Consider the following 26,289-nt stretch of genomic DNA (forward strand, 5'->3'; position numbering starts at 1 on the left):
GCTGGTCTCAAATTCCTGAATTCCTGACCTCAAGTGACCCGCCCACCTTGGCCTCCCAAAGTGCTGGGATTACAGGTGTGAGCCACTGCGCCCAGTCATTTCTTTCTCCTTCTTCTTCCTTTTTTTTTTTTTTGAGATGGAGTCTTGCTCTGTCGCCCAGGCTGGAGTGCAATGGCATGATCTTGGTTCACTGCAACCTCCGCCTCCCAGGTTCAAACGATTGTCCTGCCTCAGCCTCCCGAGTAGCTGGGATTACAGGCATGCGCCACAATGCCTGGCTCATTTTTGTATTTTTAGTAGAGATGGGGTTTTGCCATGTTGGCCAGGCTGGTCTCAAACTCCTGACCTCAGGTAATCCACCCATCTCGGCCTCCCAAAGTGCTGGGATTACAGGTGTGAGCCACCATTCCCCGCCTCTTCCTTCTTCTGTGTTAGACATTTTCTAGTGTACTATTTTAACTGCTTTATTTTTTCTTTTACTATATTTTTGTGTATATGTGAATGATATTTTACTTAGCCACTTTTGTTTACAACTGAAACTCTAGGAATTTAAAATTAGCATCCTTGCCTGTGAGCTTTCCTTATAAATACCAAAAATGTTTCAGCCTTGTGTTCCACATTGTCCTGCTATGCTTTGTCCAGATGAACCTTTATGAGCCCGCTGCTCATATTCTGTTGCCCATAGTTTCACATGGGAAGACCAAGTGATCTTGACCTTGACCAAGAGATCTTGACCTTGACCAAGATCAATGGTTCATTGTGTACAGCTATTAGAATGCACCTCCTGGAACATTTTTGCTTTTTTTTTGTATGGCTTTTTTGAATTGGCTTAGGCAGAATTCTCATCTAACAAATAAAGCTAATGTGCTTCTCATTGAACTTTTTCTCCCATTCACATGCTAGCTAGAACTTAGATTTTCTGTAAAGATTTCAGTTGAGATATGGGGACAAACATTATGATAGTTCGTGACTACCACCAACTTCAATTTCTTTGGCTGCTGTTCTATTCAACTCCCTTAGCTGAGCCTTAAGGTCCCAGTTTATTTCCAGGTTAAAGAAGAGCCTGAGAAGCCAGGTATGGTGTCGGACACCTGTAGTCCCAGCTAGTTGGAAGGTGAGGTGGGAGCTTGCTTGAGCCCGGGAGTTTGCTCCTAGCCTGGGCAATATAGCAAGACCCCTCTCAAAAAAATTTTAATGTAAAATTTTTATTATTTTATTTAATTTTTTTTTGAGATAGGTTTTCACTCTATCACCCAGACTGTAGTGCAGTGGTGCAGTCATAGCTCACTGCAGCCTTGAACTCTTCGGCTCAAGTGATCCTCCCACCTCAGCCTCCTGAGTAGCTAGGACTATAGGCATGAGGCACCATGCCTGACTAATTTTTATTTTTTGCCCAGGCTGGTTTTGAGCTCCTGGCCTCAAGCAATCCTCCCACCTTGGCCTCCCAAAGTTCTGGGATTACAGACGTGAGCCACCATGCTCAGCCAAAATTTTTGTTTAAAGGAAAGAAAGGAAGTACTCCAAAGTTCTTTCCTTACAAAATAAATAAATAAGAAAAGCCTGAGCAATGCTGGCCTCAAACTTACTCAGCTTTTCATCACTGGGCTTCATGATGAACTGCATGGCCTTCTTGTTTAGTGTTGGCTTAGGGAGCTGTGTTGTTTTGAGTGATTTTATTAATTATTGCCCTAAGGATTACAATTAACATCTTAATCTTTAGTAACCTAGTTTGGCATCATACCAACTTAATTTCAGTAGTGTGTAAAACCTTTGCTCCGATATAGACCCATTTCCTGTCCCTTGTTTGTGCTGTTTTTGTCATATAAATTACATTTTTATATACTATGCCCATCAAACCAGTAAATATATATATTGTTTTCTTTTTTTTTTTTTTTGAGACAGATTCTCACTTCGTTGCCCAGGCTGGAGTGCAGTGATGTGATCATAGTTCACTGCATTCTCTGCCTCCCAGGCTCAAGTGATTCTCCTGCTTCAGCCTCCTGAGTAGCTGGGATTACAGGTGTGTGCCACCACATCCAGCTAATTTTTGTATTTTTAGTAGAGACAGGGTTTCACCATGTTGGCCAGGCTGGTCTTGAACTCCTGACCTCAAATGATCCACCCACCTCGGCCTTCCAAAGTGTTGGGATTACAGGCATGAGCCACTGTACCTGGCCTTTTTTTTTGGAGATAGGGTCTTCCTCTGTTTTCCTGGCTGATTCATGGTTCACCGCAACTTCCACCTCCCCAGCTCAAAGGATCCTCCCACCCCAGCCTCCCTAGTAGCTGGGACTACAGGTACACGCACGCCACTGTGCCTAGCTAATTTTTGTAATTTTTTTTTTTTTTTTTTTTGTAAAGATGAGGTCTCGCTGTGTTGCCCAGGCTGGTCTTGAACTCCTGGGCTCAAGCGATCCGCCCACCTCGACCTCCCAAAGTGCTGAGATTACAGGCTTGAGCCACCACACAGCCTATAATTATTACTTTATAAATATTTTTTTCTTTTTTCTTTGAGACTGAGTCTCACTCTGTTGCCCAGGTTAGAGTGCAGTGGCATGATCTTGGCTCACTGCAACCTCCGCCTCCTGGGTTCAAGCAATTCTCCTGTCTCAGCCTCCCAAGTAGCTGGGACTGCAGATGCATGCCACCACGACTGGCTAATTTTTGTATTTTTAGTAGAGACAGGGTTTTACCATATTGGTCAGGCTGGTCTCAAACTTCTGACCTCAGGTGATCCACCCGCCTCAGCCTCCCTAACTGCTGAGATTATAGGCGTGGACCACCGCACCCGGCCATATATTTTTCTTTTAAATCAGATAGAAAAAAAGAATAATTACAACCGAAAATACATTTATACTGTCCTTTATATTTACCTATGTAATTATCTTTTCCAGATTATTTCTTCATGGTGATTCAAGCTATTGTCTAGTGACCTTTCATTGCAGCCCGAAGGACTCCCTTTAGTATTTCTTGTAAGACAGGTCTGCTAGCAATAAATTCTCTCCATTTTTGTTGGATCTTAGAATGTCTTAATTTCTCCATTTTTGAAGGATTATTCTGCCCAATATAGAATTGTTGGCTGGCAGTCTTTTTATTTTATTTTATTTTATTTTATTTTTATTTATTTTTTTGAGACAGAGTATCGCTGTGTCACCCAGGCTGGAATGATCTCGGCTCATTGCAACCTCTGCCTCCTGGATTCAAGCAATTCTTGTGCCTCAGCCTCCTGAGTAGCTGAGACTACAGGCCCACACCACCACGCCTGGCTAATTTTTTGGATTTTTAGTAGAGACGGGGTTTCACCATGCTGCCCAGGCTGGTCTCAAACTCCTGAGCTCAGACAATCCACCTGCCTCGGCCCCCCAAAGTGCTAGGATTACAAGCGCGAGCCACTGCACCTGGCCCTTTTTCTTTTACTTTGAATGTGTCATCTCACTGCCTTCTGGTCCTCATGGTTTCTGATGAAAGATCAGCTATTAATCCCATGGAAGATCCCTTATGAGGGGTGAATCCCTTCCCTTTCTGTTTTTATGATTCTGTCTTTGACTCTGGACAGATTGATTATGATGTGTCTAGATGTAGATCTTTTTGAATTTATTCTGCTTGATGTTGATGGATTGATGTTGTTTGAGCTTCTTGAATGTTTAATGTTTTTCATCAATTTGGTAAGTTTTGGCCATTATTTCTTCAAATATTCTTTCTTCCTCTATTCTTCTATCTCCTCTCCTTCTAGCACTCCGTTTTTGCATATACTGGTACGTATGATGGTGTCCCACAGGTCTCTGATGTTTGTTCTTTTTTTTCATTCTTTTTTCTTTTTATTCATCAGACTGGATAATCTCAGTTGACCTAGCTTCAAGTTCTCCAATTCTTTCTTCAGCCTGTTCAAATCTGCTGTTGAATTCCTCTAGTTAATTTTTCATTTCAATTATTGTACTTTTCAACTTCAGAATTTCTTTTTGGTTCTTTTTTGTTATAACTTCTATCTCTTTATTGGTATTCTCTGTGTAATGTGATAGCACTTTTGTATTTTCCTTTAGTTATTCAAACATGAATACCTTTAGTTCTTTGGACATTAAAGTTAATTAGAAGTCTGTCCGGGCACAGTGGCTCATGTTTGTAATCCCAGCACTTTGGGAGGCTGAGGTGGGTGGATCACGAGGTCAGGAGTTCAAGACCATCCTGGCCAATCTGATGAAACCCTGTCTCTACTAAAAATACAAAAATTAGCCGGGCGTGGTGGCACACGCCTGTAGTCCCAGCTACTAGGGAGGCTGAGGCAGGAGAATCGCTTGAACCTGGGAGGTGGAGGTTGCAGTGAGCTGAGATCGTGCCACTGCACTCCAGCCTGGCAACAGAGTGAGACTCTGTTTCAAAAAAAAAAAAAAAGAAGTCTTTGTCTGGCCCAGGCATGGTGGCTCATACCTGTAATTCCAGCACTCTGGGAGCCTGAGGTGGACGGATCCTTTGAGTCCAGGAATTCGAGACCAGCCTGAGTGACACGGCAAAACCCCACCTCTGCAAAAATACAAAAATTAGCCATGCATGGTGGTGCATGCCTGTAGTCTCAGCTACTTGGGAGGCTGAGGTGGGAGGATTGCTTGAGTCCAGGAGGCAGAGGATGCAGTGAGCTATGATTGCATCACTGCATTCCAGCCTGGGCAATGAAGTAAGACTCCATCTCAAAAAAGGAAAAGAAAAAAAGAAGTATTTGTCTTGTAAGCTCAATGTCTGGGCATTCTCAAGGCAGTTTCTATGGAAACTGCTTTTATTCTCATGTATGGACCATACTTATTTCTTTACATTTCTAATAATCTTTTGTTAAAAACTCAACATTTTATATAATATAATGTAGCAACTCTGAAATCAGATTCTTCTCCTCCCCTGGTTTTGTGGCTGCTTTTGTTTTTTGTTTTTGCTGAGAACATTTATTTAGTGTCTTTTCTGAACTAGTTCTGTAACATCTGTACTCTTTGACCTATGTGGCCACTAAAAGTCTCTGCTTAGTTAGCTTCATGGTCAGCTAATTATTGGCAAATATTTATTTGTGTTCCTGGTATTTTTATTGAGATTATGTTAAATTTATTTATTAACTTGGAGTAAGTGGAATATTTATGATGTTGAGTCATTGAGTTATCTTGTCAAAGAATGTGTATATGTGTGTGTATATATATGTATACGTGGGTATGTCTCACATATATATGAGAGCTTAGAGACATGTTTTAAAATTGCTGTACAACTCATACTTTTTTAAAACAAATTTTATTTACAAGCTCTGTTCACTGAAAGGGCCTATAACCCAATAGTGATGTACAAACATCTGGGTTTCTAAATACTAGTCCCCATTTAAAGGAATCAGAGCCTCTTGGAGAACTAGTTGATTCCAGCTCAGTAGGGAAAGTGAACAATGAGTCTCAAACAACTTGCGTTAGAAAACAAAGAAGTGCTCAAAGAGTAATGGTGACTTCTCAAAAAGCAGCTGGCTTGAAGGGACCCCTACTCTCCAAATTGTAGATAATTTGAGCATCCAAAAAATAATGGCAGAGGGTTGAAAAATTACCTGTTGAGTACAATGTTTACTACAGTAAAAGCCCAGACTTCACCATTGTGTCATACATGCATGTAAGACATCTGCACTTGTACCCCTTAAATATATCTTTTAAAAAATAATGACAGAAATATCAACTTAAAATTCATTATCCCAGCGGGGTGCGGTGGCTTACGCCTGTAATCCCAGAACTTTGGGAGGCCGAAGCAGGTGGATCACAAGGTCAGGATTTGAGACCAGCCTGGCCAACATAGTGAAACCCCGTCTCTACTAAAAGTACACAAAAAATTAGCCAGGCGTAGTGGCGGGTGCCTGTAGTCCCAGCTACTAGGGAGGCTGAGGCAGGAAAATCACTTGAACTGGGGAGGCAGGGGTTGCAGTGAGCCGAGATCATGCCACTGCACTCCATCCTTGGTGACAGAGTGAGACTCCGTCTCAAAAAAAAAAAAAAAATCGTGATCCCATAGTGATGCTCAAGGTTATAAGAGAAAAATGAAGGAAGAAAGAGACAGAAGGAGGGAGAAAGAGAAGAAGAATAAATTGAGGAAGGAAGAGAAGGAGGGATGGAAGAGAAAAAAGGATGCTCTTTTCCAGGAAAATACCAGCTTATATAAAATGAATCATAGAATTAGAAATTTATGATTTTGTAATCCTCCTTGTAATAATTGATCCTGGCAAAGATCATCAATGGATATTAAGACTAGTAAGTGAAAGCTTGTTGGGAAATGGGATAGTCTTAAGATTTCAAATTATCACCCACAGAGGGGAAACCATACCTTTATACTGGAGAGATCTCCAGTGGCAGTCACCACCTTCAGCAGATAATCAAATTTGGCATCACTAATAGTGGTACAACCTGATATTATGTGCAAGTAAATTTTTAACAGACTCTCCAAAACAAAAAACAACGACAAAAAAAAAAAAACTGAGGGGGACCCAATTTGTAACATGTGCCAAATTCTATGGTGTTAATACTCCCATCATGGCCGATTTCAGGTTACCAATATGATATCACTATTCAGAGTTGTCAAGAGATGCTAACAATCAGCTTACCTATGAGCCTGCTCCAGTATACCATTGAATTTATTTATTTATTTATTTATTTATTTATTTATTTATTGAGACAGAGTCTCACTCTGTCACCCAGGCTGGAGTGCAGTGGTCCATTCTCGGCTCACTGCAACCCCCACCTCCCAGGTTCAAGCGATTCTCGTGCCTCAGCCTCCTGAGTAGCTGGGACTACAGGCATGCACCACCATGCCCGGCTAATTTTTGTATTTTTAATAGAGACAGGGTTTCGCCATGTTAGCCAGGCTGGTCTCGAACTACTGACCTCAAGTGATCCGCTCGCCTTGGCATCCCAAAGTGCTGAGATTACAGATATAAACCACGATGCCTGGCCCTTATTTATTTATTTATTTGAGATGGTCTCACTCTGTCACCTAGGGTAGAGGGCAGTGGTGCAATCATAGCTCATTGTAACCTTGAACTTGGGCTCAAGCGATCCTTCCACCTCAGTTTCTCAAGTAGCTGTGACTACAGGTGCACACCATCATATGTGACTAATCTTTTTTATTTTTTGTAGGGATGTGGGTTTCATACTTTGGGAGGCCGAGGTGGGAGGATTGTTTGAGCCCAGGAGTTCAAGACCAGCCCTGGCAACACAGTGAGACCCCGTCTCTACAAAAAATAAAAAAATTCTTGCAGCAGTAAGGTGATATCACATTGTGGTTTTGATGTGCATTTCCCTGATCATTAGTGATGCTGAGCATTTTTTCATATGTTTGTTATCCATTTGTATATTTTCTTTTGAGAATTGTCTGTTCACGTCCTTAGCCCACTTTTTGATGAGGTTGTTTGTTTTTTCCTTGCTAATTTGTTGGAGTTCATTGTAGATTCCGGATATTAGTTCTTTGTCAGATGTATAGATCATGAAGATTTTCTCCCATTCTGTGGGTTGTCTGTTTACTCTACTGACTGTTCCTTTTGCTGCGCAAAAGCTCTTTAGTTTAATTAAGTTCCAGCTATTTATCTTTGTTTTAATTGCATTTGCTTTTGGGTTCTCGGTCATGAAATCCTTGCCTAAGCCAAAGTCTAGAAGGGTTTTTCCAATGTTATCTTCTAGAATTTTTATAGTTTCAAGTCTTAGATTTTAGTCCTTGATCCATCTCGAATTGATTTTTGTATAAGGTGAGGGATGAGGACCCAGTTTCATTCTCCTACATGTGGCTTGCCAGTTATCCCAGTACCATTCGTTAAATAGGGTGTCATTTCCCCACATTATGCTTTTGTTTGCAAGAATGGCCATAATTGCCAGGTGCGGTGGCTCACGCCTGTAATCCCAACACTTTGGGAGGTCAAGGCGGGCGGATCATGAGGTCAGGAGATCAAGACCATCCTGGCTAACACGGTGAAACCCCGTCTCTACTAAAACTACAAAAAATTAGCCGGTCGTGGTGGCAGGCGCCCGTAGTCCCAGCTACTCGGGAGGCTGAAGCAGGAGAATGGCATGAACCCGGGAGGTGGAGCTTGCAGTGAGCCGAGATCTCACCACTGCACTCTAGCCTGGGCAACAGAGCGAGACTCTGTCTCAAAAAAAAAAAAAAAAAAAAAAGGAATGGCCATAATTAAAATAAAAAAATACAAAAAATAATAGATGTTGGTGTAAATATGGTGAACAGGGAACACTTCTATGCTGCTGGTGAAAATGTAAACTAGTACAGCCACTATGGAAAACAGTGTGGAGATTCCTTAAAGACCTAAAAGTAAAGCTACCATTTGATCCAGCAATCCCACTACTGGGTAGCTACCCAGAGGAAAAGAAGTCATTATATGAAAAAGATACTTGCACACATGTTTATAGCAGCACACTTTGCAATTGCAAAAATGTGGAACCAACTGAGATGCCCATCAATTAACGAGTGGATAAAGAAACTGTGATACACACACACACACACACACACACACGTATGGAATACTACTCAGCCATATAAAGGAATGAATTAGGGCCGGGCGTGGTGGCTCATGCCTGTAATCTCAGCACTTTGGGAGGCTGAGGTGGGCAGATCACGAGGTCAGGAGATTGAGACCATCCTGGCTAACATGGTGAAATCCCGTCTCTACTAAAAATACAAAAAAATTAGCCGGGCATAGTGGCACGTACCTGTAATCCCACCTACTTGGAAGGCTGAGGCAGGAGAATCGCTTGAACCCAGGAGGCGGAGGTTGCAGTGAGCCGAAATTGTGCCACTGCACTCCAGCCTGGGTGACAGAGCAAGACTCTATCTCAAAAAAAAAAAAAAAAAAAAAAAAAAGGAATGAATTGATGGTATTTGCAGCAACCTGGATGGGATTGGACACTATTATTCTAAGTGAAGTAGCTCAGGAATGGAAAACCAAACATCGTGTGCTCTTACTCATAAGTAGGAACTAAACTATGAGGATGCAAAGGCAAAAGAATGGCACAATAGACTTTTGGGACTCAGGGGGAAAGGTGGAGGGGGGTAAGAGATAAAAGACTACAAGTTGGGTCCACTGTATACTTCTTGGGTGATGAGTGCACCAGAATCTCACAAATCATCACTAAAGAACTTACTCTTGTAACCAAATACCACTTGTTCCCCAAAAACTTACGGAAATAAAAAAATTTAAAAATTAAAATTAATAAAAATTAAAAAAAAATTATCCAGGTATGGTGGCACGCACCTGTAGTCCTAGCTACTCAGGCAACTGAATTGGGAGGATGGCTTGAGCCTGGAAGGTTGAGGCTGTAATGAGCCATGGTCACACTGCTATGCTCCAGCCCATGCAACTGAGAGATACCCTGTCTCAAAAAAAAAAAAAAAAAAAAAAAAAAAAAAACTGGCCTGGACTTTACAAAAAATTCAATATCATGAAAAACAATAACAAAAAAGGGCAAATGTGCCTTTTCTAGATTAAAATATACCAAAAAGTTAAACAATCAAATACAATGCATACATACACCTTGATTAACTTCTAGATCTAAACTAAAAAACATATAAAAATATTTTGGGGCGACATTTTGGGGAATGGAAATATTGACTATACATTTGCTGACATTGAATTAGTGTTAATATTATTGTGTGTGATATCCTGTTTCTTACATAGCAGAATGTTCTCGTATTCTTAGGATACATGCTGAAATAGTTAGGGGTGAAGTGCAATGATGCCTACATCAACAAAACAAAATAACAGCCATATATGGAAGGTGAGGAAGGAGAGGGAGAGAGAGAAAAGGCAATGTAACTAAATATTAAGAACTGGTGAATCCAGGTGAAGTGTATGTATATAGGTATTTATTATATTGTTCTTTCAATAGCTACAAGTTTGCAAATTTTTAAGGTAAAAATATTGAGAGAAAACTCGATTCCTAGCTTTAGAGATATCTTACTACCCCTTAGGCTATTGATTTTTAAATTGTTGTTTTATTACTTTTTATTTTAATGCAGATTCCTGTATCAAGACTGAGGGACACAGTCCTGGAACTAGCAGTGTTTGATCAACATAGGAGAAAGTTTGATAATTTCAGTTCACTAATGCTAGAATGGAAATCCTCCAATGAAACACTAGCCCATTTCGAAGATTATAAATCAGTGGAAATGGTAGCAAAAGATGATGGCAGTGGGCAGACCCGGTTACATGGTATTGTGAAAATATACAAGTCTTTTCATATACCTGAGTGTTTTTTTGTTTGTTTGTTTGTTTTGTTTTGTTTTGTTTTTTGCTTTAAGTTCTAGGGTACATGTGCACAACGTGCAGGTTTGTTACATATGTATACATGTGCCATGTTGGTTTGCTGCACCCATTAATTTGTCATTTACATTAGGTATTTCTCCTGATGCTATCTCTCCCCCATCCCCGCACCCCATGATAGGCCCTGGTGTGTGATGTTCCCTGCCCTGTGTCCAAGTGTTCTCATTGTTCAATTCCCACCTCTGAGAGAGAACGTGCGGTGTTTGGTTTTCTGTCCTTGCGATAGTTTGCTCAGAATGATGGTTTCAAGCTTCATCCATGTCCCTACAAAGGACACGAACTCATCCTTTTTTATGGCTCCATAGTATTCCATGGTGTATATGTGCCACATTTTCTTAATCCAGTCTATCATTGATGGACATTTTGGTTGGTTCCAGGTCTTTGCTATTGTGAATAGTGCTGCAATAAACATACGTGTGCATGTGTCTTTATAGTAGCATGATTTATAATCCTTTGGGTATATACCCAGTAATGGGATGGCTGGGTCAAATGGTATTTCCAGTTCTAGATCCTTGAGGAATCGCCACACTGTCTTCCACAATGGTTGAACTAGTTTACAGTCCCACCAACAGTGTAAAAGTGTTCCTATTTCTCCACATCCTCTCCAGCATCTGTTGTTTCCTGACTTTTTAGTGATTGCCATTCTAACTGGTATGAGATGGTATCTCATTGTGGCTTTGATTTGCATTTCTCTGATGACCAGTGATGATGAGCATTTTTTCATGTGTCTGTTGGCTGCATAAATGTCTTCTTTTGAAAAGTGTCTGTCCATATCCTTTGCCCACTTTTTGATGGGGTTGTTTGATTTTTTTCTTGTAAATTTGTTTAAGTTCTTTGTGGATTCTGGATATTAGCCTTTTGTCAGATGGGTAAATTGCAAAAATTCTCTCCCATTCTGTAGGTTGCCTGTTCACTCTGATGGTAGTTTCTTTGGCTGTGCAAAAGCTCTTTAGTTTAATTAGATCCCATTTGTCTATTTTGGCTTTTGTTGCCATTGCTTTTGGTGTTTTAGTCATGAAGTCCTTGCCCATGCCTATGTCCTGAATGGTATTGCCTAGGTTTTCTTCTAGGGTTTTTATGGTTTTAGGTCTAACATGTAAGTCTTTAATCCATCTTAAATTAATTTTTGTATAAGGCCTAAGGAAGGGATTCAGTTTCAGCTTTCTTTCTTTTTTATTTTATTTTATTATTATTATACTTTAAGTTTTAGGGTACATGTGCACAATGTGCAGGTTAGTTACATATGTATACATGTGCCATGCTGGTGCGCTGCACCCATTAACTCGTCATTTGGCATTAGGTATATCTCCTAATGCTATCCCTCCCCCCTTCCCCCACCCCACAACAGTCCCCAGAGTGTGATGTTCCCCTTCATGTGTCCATGTGTTCTCATTGTTCAATTCCCACCTATGAGTGAGAATATGTGGTGTTTGGTTTTTTGTTCTTGCGATAGTTTACTGAGAATGATGATTTCCAATTTCATCCATGAGATGGAGTCTTGCTCTGTCACCCAGGCTGGAGTGCAGTGGCATGATCTTGGCTCACTGCAAGCTCCACCTCCTGGGTTCACGCCATTCTCCTGCCTCAGCCTCCCGAGTAGCTGGGACTACAGGTGCCCACCACCACACCCAGCTAATTTTTGTATTTTTAGTAGAGACGAGGTTTCACCATGTTAGCCAGGATGGTCTCGATCTCCTGACCTCATGATCTACCCTCCTCGGCCTCCCAAAGTGCTGGGATTACAGGCATGAGCCACTGCACCCCACCCAGTTTCAGCTTTCTACATATGGCTAGCCAGTTTTCCCAGCACCATTTATTAAATAGGGAATCTTTTCCCCATTTCTTGTTTTTGTCAGGTTTGTCAAAGATCAGATGGTTGTAGATGTGTGGTGTTATTTCTGAGGTCTCTGGTCTGTTCCATTGGTCTATATCTCTGTTTTGGTACCAGTACCATGCTGTTTTGGTTACTGTAGCCTTGTAATATAGTTGGAAGTCAGGTAGTGTGATGCCTCCAGCTTTCTTCTTTTTGCTTAGGATTGTCTTGGCAATGTGGGCTCTTTTTTGGTTCTATATGAACTTTTCCAATTCTGTGAAAAAAGTCATTGGTAGCTTGATGGGGATGGCATTGAATCTATAAATTACCTTGGGCACTATGGCCATTTTCATGATATTGATTCTTCCTATCCATGAGCATGGAATGTTCTTCCATTTGTTTGTGTCCTCTTTTATTTCGTTAAGCAGTGGTTTGTAGTCCTCCTTGAAGAGGTCCTTCACATCCCTTGTAAGTTGGATTCCTAGGTATTTTATTGTCTTTGTAGCAATTGTGAATGGGAGTTCACTCATGATTTGGCTCTCTGTTTGTCTGTTATTGGTGTACAAGAATGCTTGTGATTTTTGCACATTGATTTTATATCCTGAGACTTTGCTGAAGTTGCTTATCAGCTTAAGGAGACTTGGGGCTGAGATGATGGGGTTTTCTAAATATACAATCATGTCATCTGCAAACAGTGACAATTTGACTTCCTCTTTTCCTAATTGAATACCCTTTATTTCTTTCTCTTGCCTGATTGTCCTGGCCAGAACTTCCAACACTATGTTGAATAGGAGTGGTGAGAGAGGGCATCCCTGTCTTGTGCCAGTTTTCAAAGGGAATACTTCCAGTTTTTGTGCATTTCAGTATGATATTGGCTGTGGGTTTGTCACAAATAGCTCTTATTATTTTGAGATACATCCCATCAATACCTAGTTTAATAAGAGTTTTTAGCATGAAGTACTGTTGAATTTTGTCGAAGGCCTTTTCTGCAACTATTGAGATAATCATGTGGTTTTTGTCTTTGGTTCTGTTTATGTGATGGATTATGTTTATTGATTTGCGTATGTTGAACCAGCCTTGCATCCCAGGGATGAAGCCAACTTGATCTTGGTGGATAAGCTTTTTGATGTGCTGCTGGATTCGGTTTGCCAGTATTTTATTGAGGATTTTCTCATCAATGTCCATCAGGGATATTGGTCTAAAATTCTCTTTTTTTGTTGTGTCTCTGCCAGGCTTTGGTATCAGGATGATGCTGGCCCCATAAAATGAGTTAGGGAGGGTTCCCTCTTTTTCTATTGACTGGAAAAAAGTTTCAGAAGAAATAGTACCAGCTCCTCTTGTACCTCTGCTAGAATTCAGCTGTGAATCCGTCTGGTCCTGGACTTTTTTTGGTTGGTAGACTATTAATTATTGCCTCAATTTCAGAGCCTGTTATTGGTCTATTCAGTGATTCAGCTTCTTCCTGGTTTAGTCTTGGGAGGGTGTATGTGTCCAGAAATTTATCCATTTCTTCTAGATTTTCTAGTTTATTTGCGTAGAGGTGTTTATAGTATTCTCTGATGGTAGTTTGTATTTCTGTGGGATTGGTGGTGATATCCCCTTTATCATTTTTTATTGCGTCTATTTGATTCCTCTCTCTTTTCTTCTTTATTAGTTTTTCTAGCAGTCTATCAATTTTGTTGATCTTTTCAAAAAAACCAGCTCCTGGATTCATTGATTTTTTGTTTGTTTGTTTGTTTGAGACGGAGTCTCGCTCTTTCGCCCAAGCCGGAGTGCAGGGGCACTATCTCAGCTCACTGCAAGCTTCGCCTCCCGGGTTCATACCATTCTCCTGCCTCAGCCTCCTGAGTAGCTGGGACTACAGGCGCCCGCCACCTCACCCGGCTAATTTTTTGTATTTTTAGTAGAGACAGGGTTTCACCGTGTTAGCCAGGGTGTTCTCAATCTCCTGACTTGGTGATCCGCCCGCCTCGGCCTCCAAAGTGCTGGGATTACAGGCGTGAGCCACCGCGCCCAGCGATTCATTGATTTCTTGAAGGGTTTTTTGTGTCTCTATCTCCTTCAGTTCTGCTCTGATCTTAGTTATTTCTTGCCTTCTGCTAGCTTTTGAGTTTGTTTGCTCTTGCTTCTTTAGTTCTTTCAATTGTGATGTTAGGGTGTCAATTTTAGACCTTTCCTGCTTTCTCTTGTGGGTATTTAGTGCTATAAATTTCCCTCTACCCACTACTTTAAATGTGTCCCAGAGATTCTGGTATGTTGTGTCTTTGTTCTCATTGATTTCAAAGAACATCTTTATTTCTGCCTTCATTTCGTTGTTTACCCGGTAGTCATTCAGGAGCAGGTTGTTCAGTTTCCATCATGTAGTTGTGCGATTTTGAGTGAGTTTTTTAATCGTATATCTGAGTGTTTCTACACTTATTTTCTTTCTTTCTTTCTTTTTTTTTTTTTTTTTTTTTGAGACAGAGTCTCACTGTGTTGCCCAGGCTGGGGTGCAATGGTGCTATCTCGGCTTACTGCAACCTCTGCCTTCGGGATTCAAGCAATTCTTGTGCCTCAGTCTCCTGAGTAGCTGGGACTATAGGCATGTGCCACCATGCCCAGCTAATTTTTTGTATTTTAGTAGAGACCGAGTTTCACCATGTTGCCCAAGATGGTCTCGAGCTCCTGAGCTCAGGCAATCCACCTGCCTTGGCCTCCCAAAGTGCTAGGATTACAGGCATGAGCTGCCACACCCAGCCCTAAATATTTTCTTATGGGCAAGAGTTTTATTTTAGATTTTATCACGTATCACCTTTTATCTTTGACTCTTGTATTTTTTAGAAAATGTGAAGGTAGTTTTCCTTGTTTACAAAGCTAGGGCTGAGGGGCCAACATTTCTTACAAGAACATAAAATTAAATTATTTTTAAAATATATTTCTTTTTCTTTAGAGACAGGATATTATTCTGTCTCCCAGGCTGGAGAGCAGTAGAGCAGATCATAGCTTACTATAACCTCAAACTCTTGGACTGAAGTGATCCTCCTGCCTCAGCCGCCCTAGTAGCTAGGACTGTAGGTGCATGCCACCAAGAGCAGCTAATTTTTAAATTTTTTGTAGAGACAGGTTCTCACTATGTTGCCCAAGCTGGTCTCAAACTCCTGGCCTGAAGTGATCCTCCCACCTCAGCCTCTCAAAGTGCTGGGATTACAGGCATGAGCCATTGTGCCTGATTTTATTTTATTTTATTTTATTTTATTTGTTTATTTACTGAGATGGAATCTCGCTCTGTCTCCCAGGCTGGAATGCAGTGGCGCAATCTCGGCTCATTGCAACCTCTACCTCCCGGTTTCAAGCGATTCTCCTGCCTCAGCCTCCCGAGTAGCTGGGCTTACAGGCCTGCACCACCTCACCTGGCTAATTTTTTGTATTTTTAGTAGAGACAGGGTTTCACTATGTTGGCCAGGCTGGTCTCGAACTCTTGACCTCAAGTGATCTGCCTGCCTCGGCCTTCCAAAGTGCTGGGATTACAGGCATGAGCCACCACGCCCAGTGCCTGACTCAATTTTAAAATGTATTGACTGCCTACTATTTTCCTAATATTATTTATTTGTTAATAAATATTTATTGAAAGGCTACATGTAAGGTCCTCTGCTAGGCACTGGAGATGATGAATGAGATTGACATGGCTTTTCCCTCATATACTTATAGTCTAAGGCAGACTATAGCTGGAGAAACCAGACTTTAAACATTACAACTGTGTTAAGTGCAAATACAGGAAGACTTGAGAGCTTCAGGGAGACCTAACCTCGTCTTGAACAGGGAAGGCTACCCTGAGAAAGTGACATTTATGCTGAGACCTGGAGTGGTGACAGGAAGAGGAAATAGCAAGAATGAGCTTAAGAAGGCGAGTGAGACTAAGTCAGAGAGGCACGAGGCATAGATGAGGTTCTAAAAAGGCAACAAGCCCTCATGCCCAAGTGCTTATTAAGCTTCTGCTTGTGTCATATTTGCTGATGTCCCATTCGCTGATGTCCCATTCACTAATGTAAGTCACCTGACAAAAACCAGAGTCAAGGTGGGTGGGACTATACAAAGGCATGGATACCAGCAGGCATGATTCACTGTGGACCATTAATATAACTGTTTAGGCCAGGTGCATTGGCTCATGCCTGTAATCCCAGCACTTTGGGAAACTGAGGCAAGAGAATCACTTAAGCCCAAGAGTGCAAGACCAGCTTGGGCAACATAGTGAGACCCCCCCCACCTCTATTAAAAAATAATAAAATATTATTTAATATATTTATGCATATAAAATATGTAGACATGTTATATAATTTATATATAATATATACATATTATGTATAATATACCATATCATACATATATATAATATATGTACTTTAGTGCTCCCTATTCCATTGAATGGTTCTACATCTACCCAAATGCTCATCCCGGAAATCTAAAAGTTAGCTTTTGTACCCCTTTCTTCTACACTGGAAGATGATTCTTCTTCACAATACAAGTCTGAATATCTCTCTTAAAATCTTTTTTTGGTTGCTATTTACTGAGCTCTCATGACATGCCAGGCACTGCACTAACTACTTTATAGACTTTTTCACATAATCTTCTAACCACCATGAGAGATTGGTATTATTATCCCCATTTTGTGAATTTATTGATTTATCAAACATTTATTTAGTTCTTACTATAATTGGCTCAGTTTTAGGACCTAAGATTACAAAGGTAAATAGATGAAGCAGCAAACTCCCTGACATCAAAGCCTGTAGTCCTGACCGCTGACTATACTGTCACCATATTGTCTTCAGAGATTCCCCATTCTTTCAGGGTAAAATTTGTATGTTGTAGCTTAACAGACTGACCCTGTTTACTTCTTTGGTTTCACCTCTTATTACTATCCACACATATCCTATATTTTTCTCACCCTCAACAACTTTAGATCCCTAACTATGACAAAGCTTGTCATTCTTCTTTCCTTTGCATATATTGCATATGTTCTATTTTCTTAAAACATGCTTTTCTCGCATCTTCACTGGGCTGAAATCTTCCTCTAGGGAACCTAGGAGTTTTCTGTCCCTCTATATTCCCAGTCTAAAATAAATATTCCTTCTTTGTGCTCTTATATACTATATGTGCTCTGTACATACTTCTATAATAGCACTTATCACACTGTATTGCATTGATTGGTTTACTACTCAGTCTCCCCTCACTAAACTATGGGTTTCTTCGAAGGCAAGGATTGTGTTTTCTTCTTAATTTCTGTATTCTAATTACCTAACATAGCACCTGGCATGTAGTAGGCCCTCAATAAATATTTGTTGAATGAATGTGGCATCACAAGAAACTGCCTCACAGATTTAGGCATGATTATATATTGAGGACAAAATTAAAACTGACCTAAGTGAAGTGGCAGATTCATGTTTGTTAAATTAAAAAAAGAAAAAAAGGCCATGTGCAGTAGCTCACACCTGTAATCCCAGCACTTTAGGAGGCTGAGGCAGGAGGATCACTTGAGCTCGGGAGTTCAAGACCAGCCTGGTTAACATAGCAAGACCCCGTCTCTACAAAACATTAGCCAGGCATGTTGACGTGCACCTGTGGTCCCAGCTACTTGGGAGGCTGAGGTGGGAGGACTGCTTGAGCCGGGTAGGTAGAGGTTGCAGTAAATTGTGATTGCACCACTGCACTTCAGCCTGGGTGAAGAGTGAGACCCTGTCACTCACACACACACACACACACACACACACACACAAAAAAAAGGAAAAAGAAAAGAGAGAGAAAGGTGAAGAGTGAGAGTGAAAGAGGAAAGAAAAGAAGGAGAAAGAAAAATGAATGATTAAAGCAGAGTCAGAATATGGAAGCCTTCAAATACAAGTTTAAGGAGTTTGGATTGATCTAATTAAGAACAGTTAGCCATTTAAACACTTTGCTAAGTGACTTACATGACATGTAAATGTAGAGGACAATTTAGGAGAATGAAAGATGAAAGATCCCAAAGGACTATCCCTTTCTCACTTCCATTTGTAAATTGGACAAAAAATTACACTTGTCAGCCTATTTTTGGACTCATAGACCATCAAAGCTAGAAAGAATTTTAGATTTCGCCTGGCCCAGTCCCTCATTTAATAAAGGAACTAAGAGATAAAGTGTTTGCTCAGGGTCATACGGGTACATATTGGCATGGTCAGCACAAAAACCCAGTTTTCAGGCCGGGCGTGGTGGCTCGTGTCTGTAATCCCAGCACTTTGGGAGGCCGAGGCGGGCAGATCACGAGGTCAGGAATTCGAGACCAGCCTGGCCAACATAGTGAAACCCCATCTCTACTAAAAATACAAAAATTAGCCAGGCATGGTGGCACGCGCCTGCAGTCCCAGCTACTTGGGAGGCTGAGGCAGGAGAATTGCTTGAACCCGGGAGGTTGTGGTAAGCCGAGATCACATCACTGCACTTCAGCCTGGGCAACACAGCGACACTCCATCTCAAAACAAAAACAAAAACAAAAAACAGTTTTTTCTTATGTATTTCCCCATTGAGAGTTTTTCCTCCCCTGCAATAAAGCACCATTTGGAAAAACTGGCAGAATGTGGTTTTCTAGAAACACTTGCGTATTCTACATGTTATTGTTTCTCACAGGGTATTTTTCTGCATGTTTCCAGGTCATCAGATCCTTAAAGTACATCAGATAAAAGGGACTGTACTGATTGGAGTCAATTTTGTGGGCTATTCAGAGAAGAAAAGCCCAAACGTGAGTGGAGATTATAATATAAGAAATATAAATTAAATAATTGGAATGTAAAGCTCTTCTTTAAAAGTTGTACAACTTACATAAAGCTGAGACTATATACCTCTGTAATTCTGTTATTTTGGCCCTTGAGAGAGTCCTGGAAACTTCTTCCATAGAGCTGAAGAATTGGACATTGACTTTATTATTATTATTATTATTAATTATTATTATTATTATTTGAGATGAAGTCTCGCTCTGTCACCCAGGATGGAGTGCAGTGACATGATCTTGGCTCACTGAAACCTCTGCCTCCCGGGTTCAAGCGATTCTCCTGCCTCATCCTCCCAACTAGCTGGGATTACAGACACCCACCACCATGCCTGGCTAATTTTTGTATTTTTAGTGGAGATGGGGTTTCACCATGTTAGCCAAGCTGGTCTCAAACTCCTGGCCTCAGGTGATCTGCCTGCCTTACCCTCCCAAAGTGCTGGGATTACAAGCGTAAGCCACCGTGGGCGGCCAAGAATTAGATGTTTATATTCACTTTTGTGGTTCTTATTATATTTCTAGGAAATTTCCAACTTGCCCAGATCTGTAGATGTGGAACTGCTCCTGGTAGATGATGTAACTGTAGTGCCTGAGAATGCCACCATCTATAACCACCCTGATGTAAAGGTAGAAGCTGTATGAGTCTAGTTAAATGGAATCATATTGGAGGGGAAGTTATTAAAATTAATAGCATAACAATTAAAAAACTTACTTATGTGTTGAAAATAATTGATACATATATGTAAAACACATATATAATAGTTGCACTGTCCTTAAAAATTGTACTTTAATAATTGTATTTTGTCTTTTGTCTATTCACTTTAATCTTTTTATCCCATATTCTTTCTTAGGTAGGTAGAAATTATTTCCTTTGAGCTATTTATAAACTGAAGCAAACAGAATATTGTTTGTCTGATTTTTCCATAGGAAACATTTAGCCTTGTGGAAGGATCTGGTTATTTTTTAGTCAACAGCAGTGAGCAGGGTGTTGTCACCATCACTTACATGGAAGCAGAAAGCTCTGTTGAGGTGAGCTCTAGAGACAGTCCCAGATTGATGGTCTCAGGCCAAAGCTCATTCTGAGGAGATTGGAAAAATTCCATTTTGTGTCTAAAACTTGTTACAGAAGTAACATTTTCCTTTCTTTCTTTAACCTATATAGATTCTTCAACCAAAAGGGAGTGCTTTTTTTGCTTCTGGTTGAACAGAGACAGTATAAGAGATCTCAGTTAGAAGATTTCCGTTAAAATAAGTTTCATTTTTATAAGTTTCAAAGCACACATCTGTGTAGATACTTAAATATTTAAATATACTATTGACTTTATTTATTGAGATAGAGTCTCGCTCTGTTGCCTGGGCTGGAGTGCAGTGGTGCGATCTCGGCTCACTGCAACCTCCACCTCCCAGGTTCAAACAATTCTTCTGCCTCAGCCTCCTGAGTAGCTGGGATTACAGGAGCCCACCACCATGTCTGGCTAATTTTTGTATTTTTAGTAGAGATAGGGTTTTACCATGTTGGCCAGGCTGGTCTTGAACTCTTGACCTCAAGTGATCTGCCCAAAGTGCTAGGATTGCAGGTGTGAGCCACTGCGCCAGGCCACTGTTGACTTTATAACATGAATATATGATGTTTTCAGCCAGGACATGACAACTCAAAACATTAACCTAACTCCATAGTCAGTATGCCAAAGGATTTGTTTTTAGTTGATTTATAGTAATAAAAATAATACCATCTATTAATATATGTATATAGTTCCTTTCTAACAGCTTAAAGTAATTTAACTTACCCTAGTCATAATGTATGTTTTAAAAAGGGAAGACTAAGGTACAAATGATGTGAAAAAAACATGCTATTGTGCAGGAACTGTAGCACAAAGAAAGAAAAAACAGTGTTAGTTGGCCTAATGCTTTCTCCCCCTACTAGTGATTGTGGCATAAATGCACGCGATTTTTCTTCATGACATCCTTTCCCTATTTATAATTGAGAAGCTGAATACGTATGTTGGATTCTGCTTGAATTCAATCAACATAAATTCTGCTCTTTACTATTTGTTTTTGTTTCGTTTTGTTCAGTAGAAATAGGGTCTCACTCTGTTGCTCAGGCTGGAGTGCGTGGCATGATCATAGCTCACTGTAGCCTTGAACTCTTAGATTCAAGTGATCCACCTCAGCCTTCTGAGTAGCTGGGATTATAGGTGTGTGCCACCATGCCCAGCTAATTTTTTTTTTTTTTTTTTGAGACAAGGTCTCACTCTGTTTCCCAGGCTGAAGTGCAGTGGCACAATCTCAACTCCCTGCATCCTCAACCTCCCAAGTTCAAGTGATCCTCTCTCAGCCTCCTGAGTAACTGGGACTACAGGCACGGACCACCGTGCCCAGCTAATTTTTGTTTTGTTTTGGGTAAAGACAGGGTTTCACCATGTTGCCCAGGCTTGTCTCAAACTCCAGGGCTCAAGCAATCCTCTTGCCTCAGCCTCTCAAAGTGCTGGGATTACAGGCATGTGCCACCACGCCCAGCCTTGCTAATTTTTTAAAAAAGTTTTTATAGAGACCAGGATTTTGCTTTGTTCCCCAGGCTGTTCTTGAACTCCTGGGCTCAAGTGATCCTCCTGCCTCAGCCTCCCAAAGTGCTGGGATTATAGGCGTGAGCCACTGCGCCCAACCTATATTTGTTAAAGTACAGATTTTGCCATAATCGGAAACATCACATTAAGTGTACATATTATGCTATGCCTGAATAATGTTACGTGACGTCTGAGAGTTCCCAGTTCAAAGAAAGCAAGATGTTTTCTATTCTGCTTTGGGTGAAAATAGTTGCTTTGATTATGCTTGGAGCATGTTTGCTTCTTTATCCAGCTACCATCTTCTTACTTCCAGTTAGTTCCATTACATCCTGGATTTTTTACCTTGGAGGTCTATGATCTTTGTTTGGCTTTCTTGGGTCCAGCAACAGCCCACCTCAGGGTGTCAGACATACAAGAGCTGGAGCTTGATCTGATTGATAAGGTGAGACATGTTTGTTTTATCTCAGAAATTAAGCAAGCCTTATTCTCACTCCCCAGCATTCCTTAATATAGTCTCTGCTCAGCTACTGTGTGTGTATACCAGGACTTCTGGTAATGTTAATGGAAATACCTGCCCTTAAAGAACAACATTTCAACATTAAACAGATGAAGATAAATAGACTGTTAAAAACCAACTTAAAACAATACACATAGATTAAGCTTATTTGATTGAAGGCTGACCAGGATCATTTAGCATGAAAGAAAAAAAAAAGTACACTGCCCTCTAAGAGTTAGACTGCCATTGGTGAATGAGACACCTTTGCTAAAATCTTTTTCTTTTTAACTACTAGGTTGAAATAGACAAAACTGTGTTAGTGACTGTGAGGGTTCTTGGCTCTTCCAAATGCCCATTCCAAAATAAATACTTCAGAAACATGGAACTCAAACTGCAGTTGGCTTCTGCCATTGTCACCCTGACGTAAGTACCATTTCAATACTTCCTTCCCACTATGCATATCATAAGACTCTCCCTCCTAGTGACCTGGTCAGCTTTCCCTTACCTTAGCTTATTTCAGATTTTCTCCATTCCTTTTCTGTTAGAATACATTTCAGCCCATACACTCTTCCCATATTCAGCTCTCTAAAAAATATCCATTTGAGCCTGGCGTGAGGGTACATGCCTGTAGTCCCAGCTACTCAGGAGGCTAGGGCAGGAGATACACTTGAGCCTAGGAGTTGGAGGCTCTAGCACACTATAATATAATTGTGCCTGTGAATAGCCACTGCACTCCAGCCTGGTCAACATAGCAAGGCCTACATCTCTTAAAATACACACACACACACACACACACACACACACACACACACATTCGAGGTCCTCAGATGCCTTGTTTGGGGGCTAAGGTCACATGTCATTAATATTTCCATTTTCTGAAACCTCTCCTTGGATGATATCTTTTGGGGATGCTTCAGGATAGAGGACCCTTTAAAAATATATTTAGAGGCAGACATACTGGTATTCCCCTCTGAGAAAGGAGAAATTCAGGAATTTCAGGCAATTTAGTATTTGCAATTTTACCAGTCTATTTTTATATTGCCCTTATTCCTCTGGAGCCTTAGAACAAATTTTTGCCTCTCAGGAGCCTTCCACCATTCCCTTGAAATTTGTCTTCACTCTGGAAATTTATTTTCTTGCAATTCCCCCTAACCAGAGTTAAAATGAGCAGAAAATGTTAAGCACCTTGGAAAGATGCACCACTGGCCACTTTCAGAAGCTAATCTTGGCCAAGCGTGGTGACTCATGCTGCAATCCCAGCATGATGGGAGGCTGTGGCAGGAGGATTGCTTGAATCCAAAATTCAAGACCAGCCTGGGCAACACAGTGAGACCCCGGCTCTACAAAAAATAAGAGAATTAGCCAGGAGTGGTGGTATGTGCCTGTAGTCTCAGTTACTCAGGAAGCTGAGGTGGGAGGATACATTGAGTCTGGGAGGTTGAGGCTGCAATGTAGCTGAGATCATGCCACTGCACTCCAGCCTGGGCGACAGAGTAAGACCCTGTCTTGAAACAAAACAAAAATCTTTCTCACCTGAAAATACATGGGTTTTTGCAGACCAATGGAGCAACAGGACGAATACTCTGAAAATTATATTCTTCGAGCTACCACTATTGGGCAAACCACACTTGTGGCTATTGCCAAGGACAAGATGGGAAGAAAATACACATCAACTCCTCGGCACATTGAAGTAAGGAAATTATCTCATCCAAAATTTGTACTTTTTCTTGCTTAACATCATTTGTCTTTTTCTGTTAGTTTATACAAGTTAAAAATCATTTGACTGGCTGGGCATAGTGGCTCACACCACCATGTGAGCACTTTGGGAGGCTGAGGTGGGAACATCACTTAAACCCAGGAGTATGAAACCACCCTGGGCAACATAGTGAGACTCTGTCTCTACAAAAATAAAAATAAAATAAAATAAATTAGCCAGACATGGTGTGCCTGTAGTTCCAGCTACTCAGGAGGCTAAAGTAGGAGGATCACTTGAGCCCTGGAGGTTGAGGCTGCAGTGAGCTGTGATTGTGCCATTGCACTCCAGCCTGAGTGACAGAGAGAGACCCTGTCTCAAGAAAAAAAATCATTTGACTGAAAAAAAGGATAGTGTCTAACTCTTGCACAACATGCAGTATTTTTGGGTTTTGTCTCTCTGTATAAAACAGTTCTTATAGAAAATTTGGAAAAACATGTGTAGTGGTGCATGCCTGTGGTCCCAGCTACTTGGGAGACTGAAACAGGAGTGTCACTTGAGCCCAGGAGGAGTTCCAGGCTGAAATAAGCCATGATCGTGCCACTGCACTTCAGTCTGGGTGACAGAATGATACCCTGTCTCTTAAAAAAAGAAAAGAAAAGAAAATTTGGAAAGCACAAATTTTAAAGGTGTTAAATGAAAATCACCTGTAATTTCACTACTTAGAGGCAACCATTGTTTTTTTGTTCGTTTGAGACAGAGTCTTGCTCTGTTGCCCAGGCTGGAGTGCAATGGCGCGATCTTGGCTCAGTGCAACCTCTGCCTTCTGGGTTCAAGCGATTCTCCTGCCTCAGCCTCCTGAGTAGCTGGGATTACAGGTGTGAGACACTGCGCCAGCCCAGCTGTTCTACTTTTATATGTGTTCAAAAAAAAGAAAGTTAACTGTAAACATAATTTTAATGATCACTTTTACTCTAGTGAGTAGATATATAACTTATTTAAGTATTCCTACTTAAATACTTTTAAATTTTTTGCTATTACACATAAAATTACATATCTTTGTGTGTAACTTTTTGGTAGATAATTAAGAGTTTTCCTTAGAATAAGATCATGATGGGCTGGGTTTGGTGGCTCATGCCTGTAATCCCAGCACTTTGAGAGGTTGATGCAGGAGCATGACTTGAGCCTAGGAGTTTGAGACCACCCTGGGTAACATAGGGAGACCCCATGTCTGCAAAAAATTAAGAAATTAGTCAGGCATGGACAGGCGTGGTAGCTTACGCCTGTAATCCCAGCACTTTGGGAGGCTGAGGCAGGTGGATCACCTGAGGTTAGGAGTTTGAGACCAGCCTGGCCAACATGGTGAAACCCTGTCTCTACTAAGATACAAAATATTAGCTGGGCATGGTGGCAGGTGCCTGAAATCCCAGCTACTTGGGAGGCTGAGGCAGGAGAATCACTTGAACCTGGGAGGCGGAGGTTGCAGTGAGCTGAGGTCTCGCCACTGCACTCCAGCCTGGGTGACAGAGCGAAACTCCTTCTCAAAAAAAAAAAGAGAGCGAGAGAGAGACAAAGAAAGAAAGAAAGAGAGAGGGAGAGAGAAAGAAAGAAAGAAAGAAAGAGAAAGAAAGAGAAGGAAAGGAAGGAAAGGAAAGAAAGAAATTAGTCAGGCATGGTGGTGCACACTTCTGGTCCCAACCACTCAGGAGGCCAAAGCCGGAGGATTGCTTGAGCCCAGGAGTTCAAGGCTGCAGTGAGCTGTGATCATGCCACTGCACTTCAGCATGGGCAACAGAGCAAGACTCTGTCTAAAAAAAAAAAAAAATTTAAATGACCATGATATGTTATAAAATTGACTCTAGTTAGTTACTGTTGTCCTTTTGGTTTTCTCCTTCAAGGTGTTTGCTCCATTCAGACTTCTTCCAGAGAAAATGACACTGATTCCAATGAATATGATGCAGGTGAACTTACAGGCAGAAAAAATAAGATTTACCTTTTCTCCTTACCTCTCTCTCTCTCTCGCACACACACACCTCTCTTCCTATTGATCTCTTATTTACTCTCACCCAAGTACTAGTGGATCTGATAAAGAACAAGATTAGTATTTTCCCTGACCTATGATGTACATCATATAAAAACTCTCTTGGAATCCCATGGATCATTTGCACTACTTCCATTTCTTCTGCGTTTGAGTTGATATGGGATATGTTGTTCAAGAAATGGGGGAAGATGAAGAAGTCAAGTTGCTTGGACAAAATTTTGGGAAAAGAGACATGATTTCTCCCTCATGTTCTAGGCATTCAATGGTATATTTAAATTCCAGGTAATGTCTGAAGGTGGCCCCCAGCTCCAATCCATCATTCACTTCTCCATCAGTAATCAGACCGTGGCTGTTGTTAATAGGAGGGGGCAAGTTACAGGGAAGATTGTTGGCACAGCTGTGGTTCATGGCACCATCCAGACAGTAAATGAAGATACTGGCAAAGTCATTGTGTTTTCTCAGGTATTGGTTATTTGCTCTGCTCTGCTTCTATTCTTCTATTGAGGAACCATACTGTGGGAGATAGGGAGGCAGTGGTAATGAGGAGGGTGTCAGCAGCCCAGGAAAAGCCTTAGAGTGCCCCCACCTGGCA

At 41.0% G+C, this 26,289-nt stretch overlaps 1 protein-coding gene across 13 annotated transcripts in view; it reads left to right on the plus strand.

Moving 5' to 3' along the window:
* Positions 1-26,289, plus strand: part of NUP210L (nucleoporin 210 like) — a 161,088-nt gene that overhangs the window by 73,718 nt on the left and 61,081 nt on the right. For all 13 annotated transcript variants that reach the window (XM_034936276.4, XM_034936263.3, XM_055113455.2 and 10 more), the window contains 9 exons: positions 10,018-10,210; positions 18,788-18,876; positions 19,426-19,530; positions 19,831-19,932; positions 21,781-21,909; positions 22,259-22,386; positions 23,521-23,653; positions 25,555-25,617; positions 25,980-26,159. In XM_034936276.4, the coding sequence (XP_034792167.1) occupies positions 10,018-10,210; positions 18,788-18,876; positions 19,426-19,530; positions 19,831-19,932; positions 21,781-21,909; positions 22,259-22,386; positions 23,521-23,653; positions 25,555-25,617; positions 25,980-26,159 (1,122 nt within the window). The remainder of the gene's footprint in view (positions 1-10,017; positions 10,211-18,787; positions 18,877-19,425; positions 19,531-19,830; positions 19,933-21,780; positions 21,910-22,258; positions 22,387-23,520; positions 23,654-25,554; positions 25,618-25,979; positions 26,160-26,289) is intronic.

This window comes from Pan paniscus, chromosome 1 (assembly GCF_029289425.2).
Source record: "Pan paniscus chromosome 1, NHGRI_mPanPan1-v2.0_pri, whole genome shotgun sequence".
Taxonomy (NCBI): domain Eukaryota; kingdom Metazoa; phylum Chordata; class Mammalia; order Primates; family Hominidae; genus Pan; species Pan paniscus.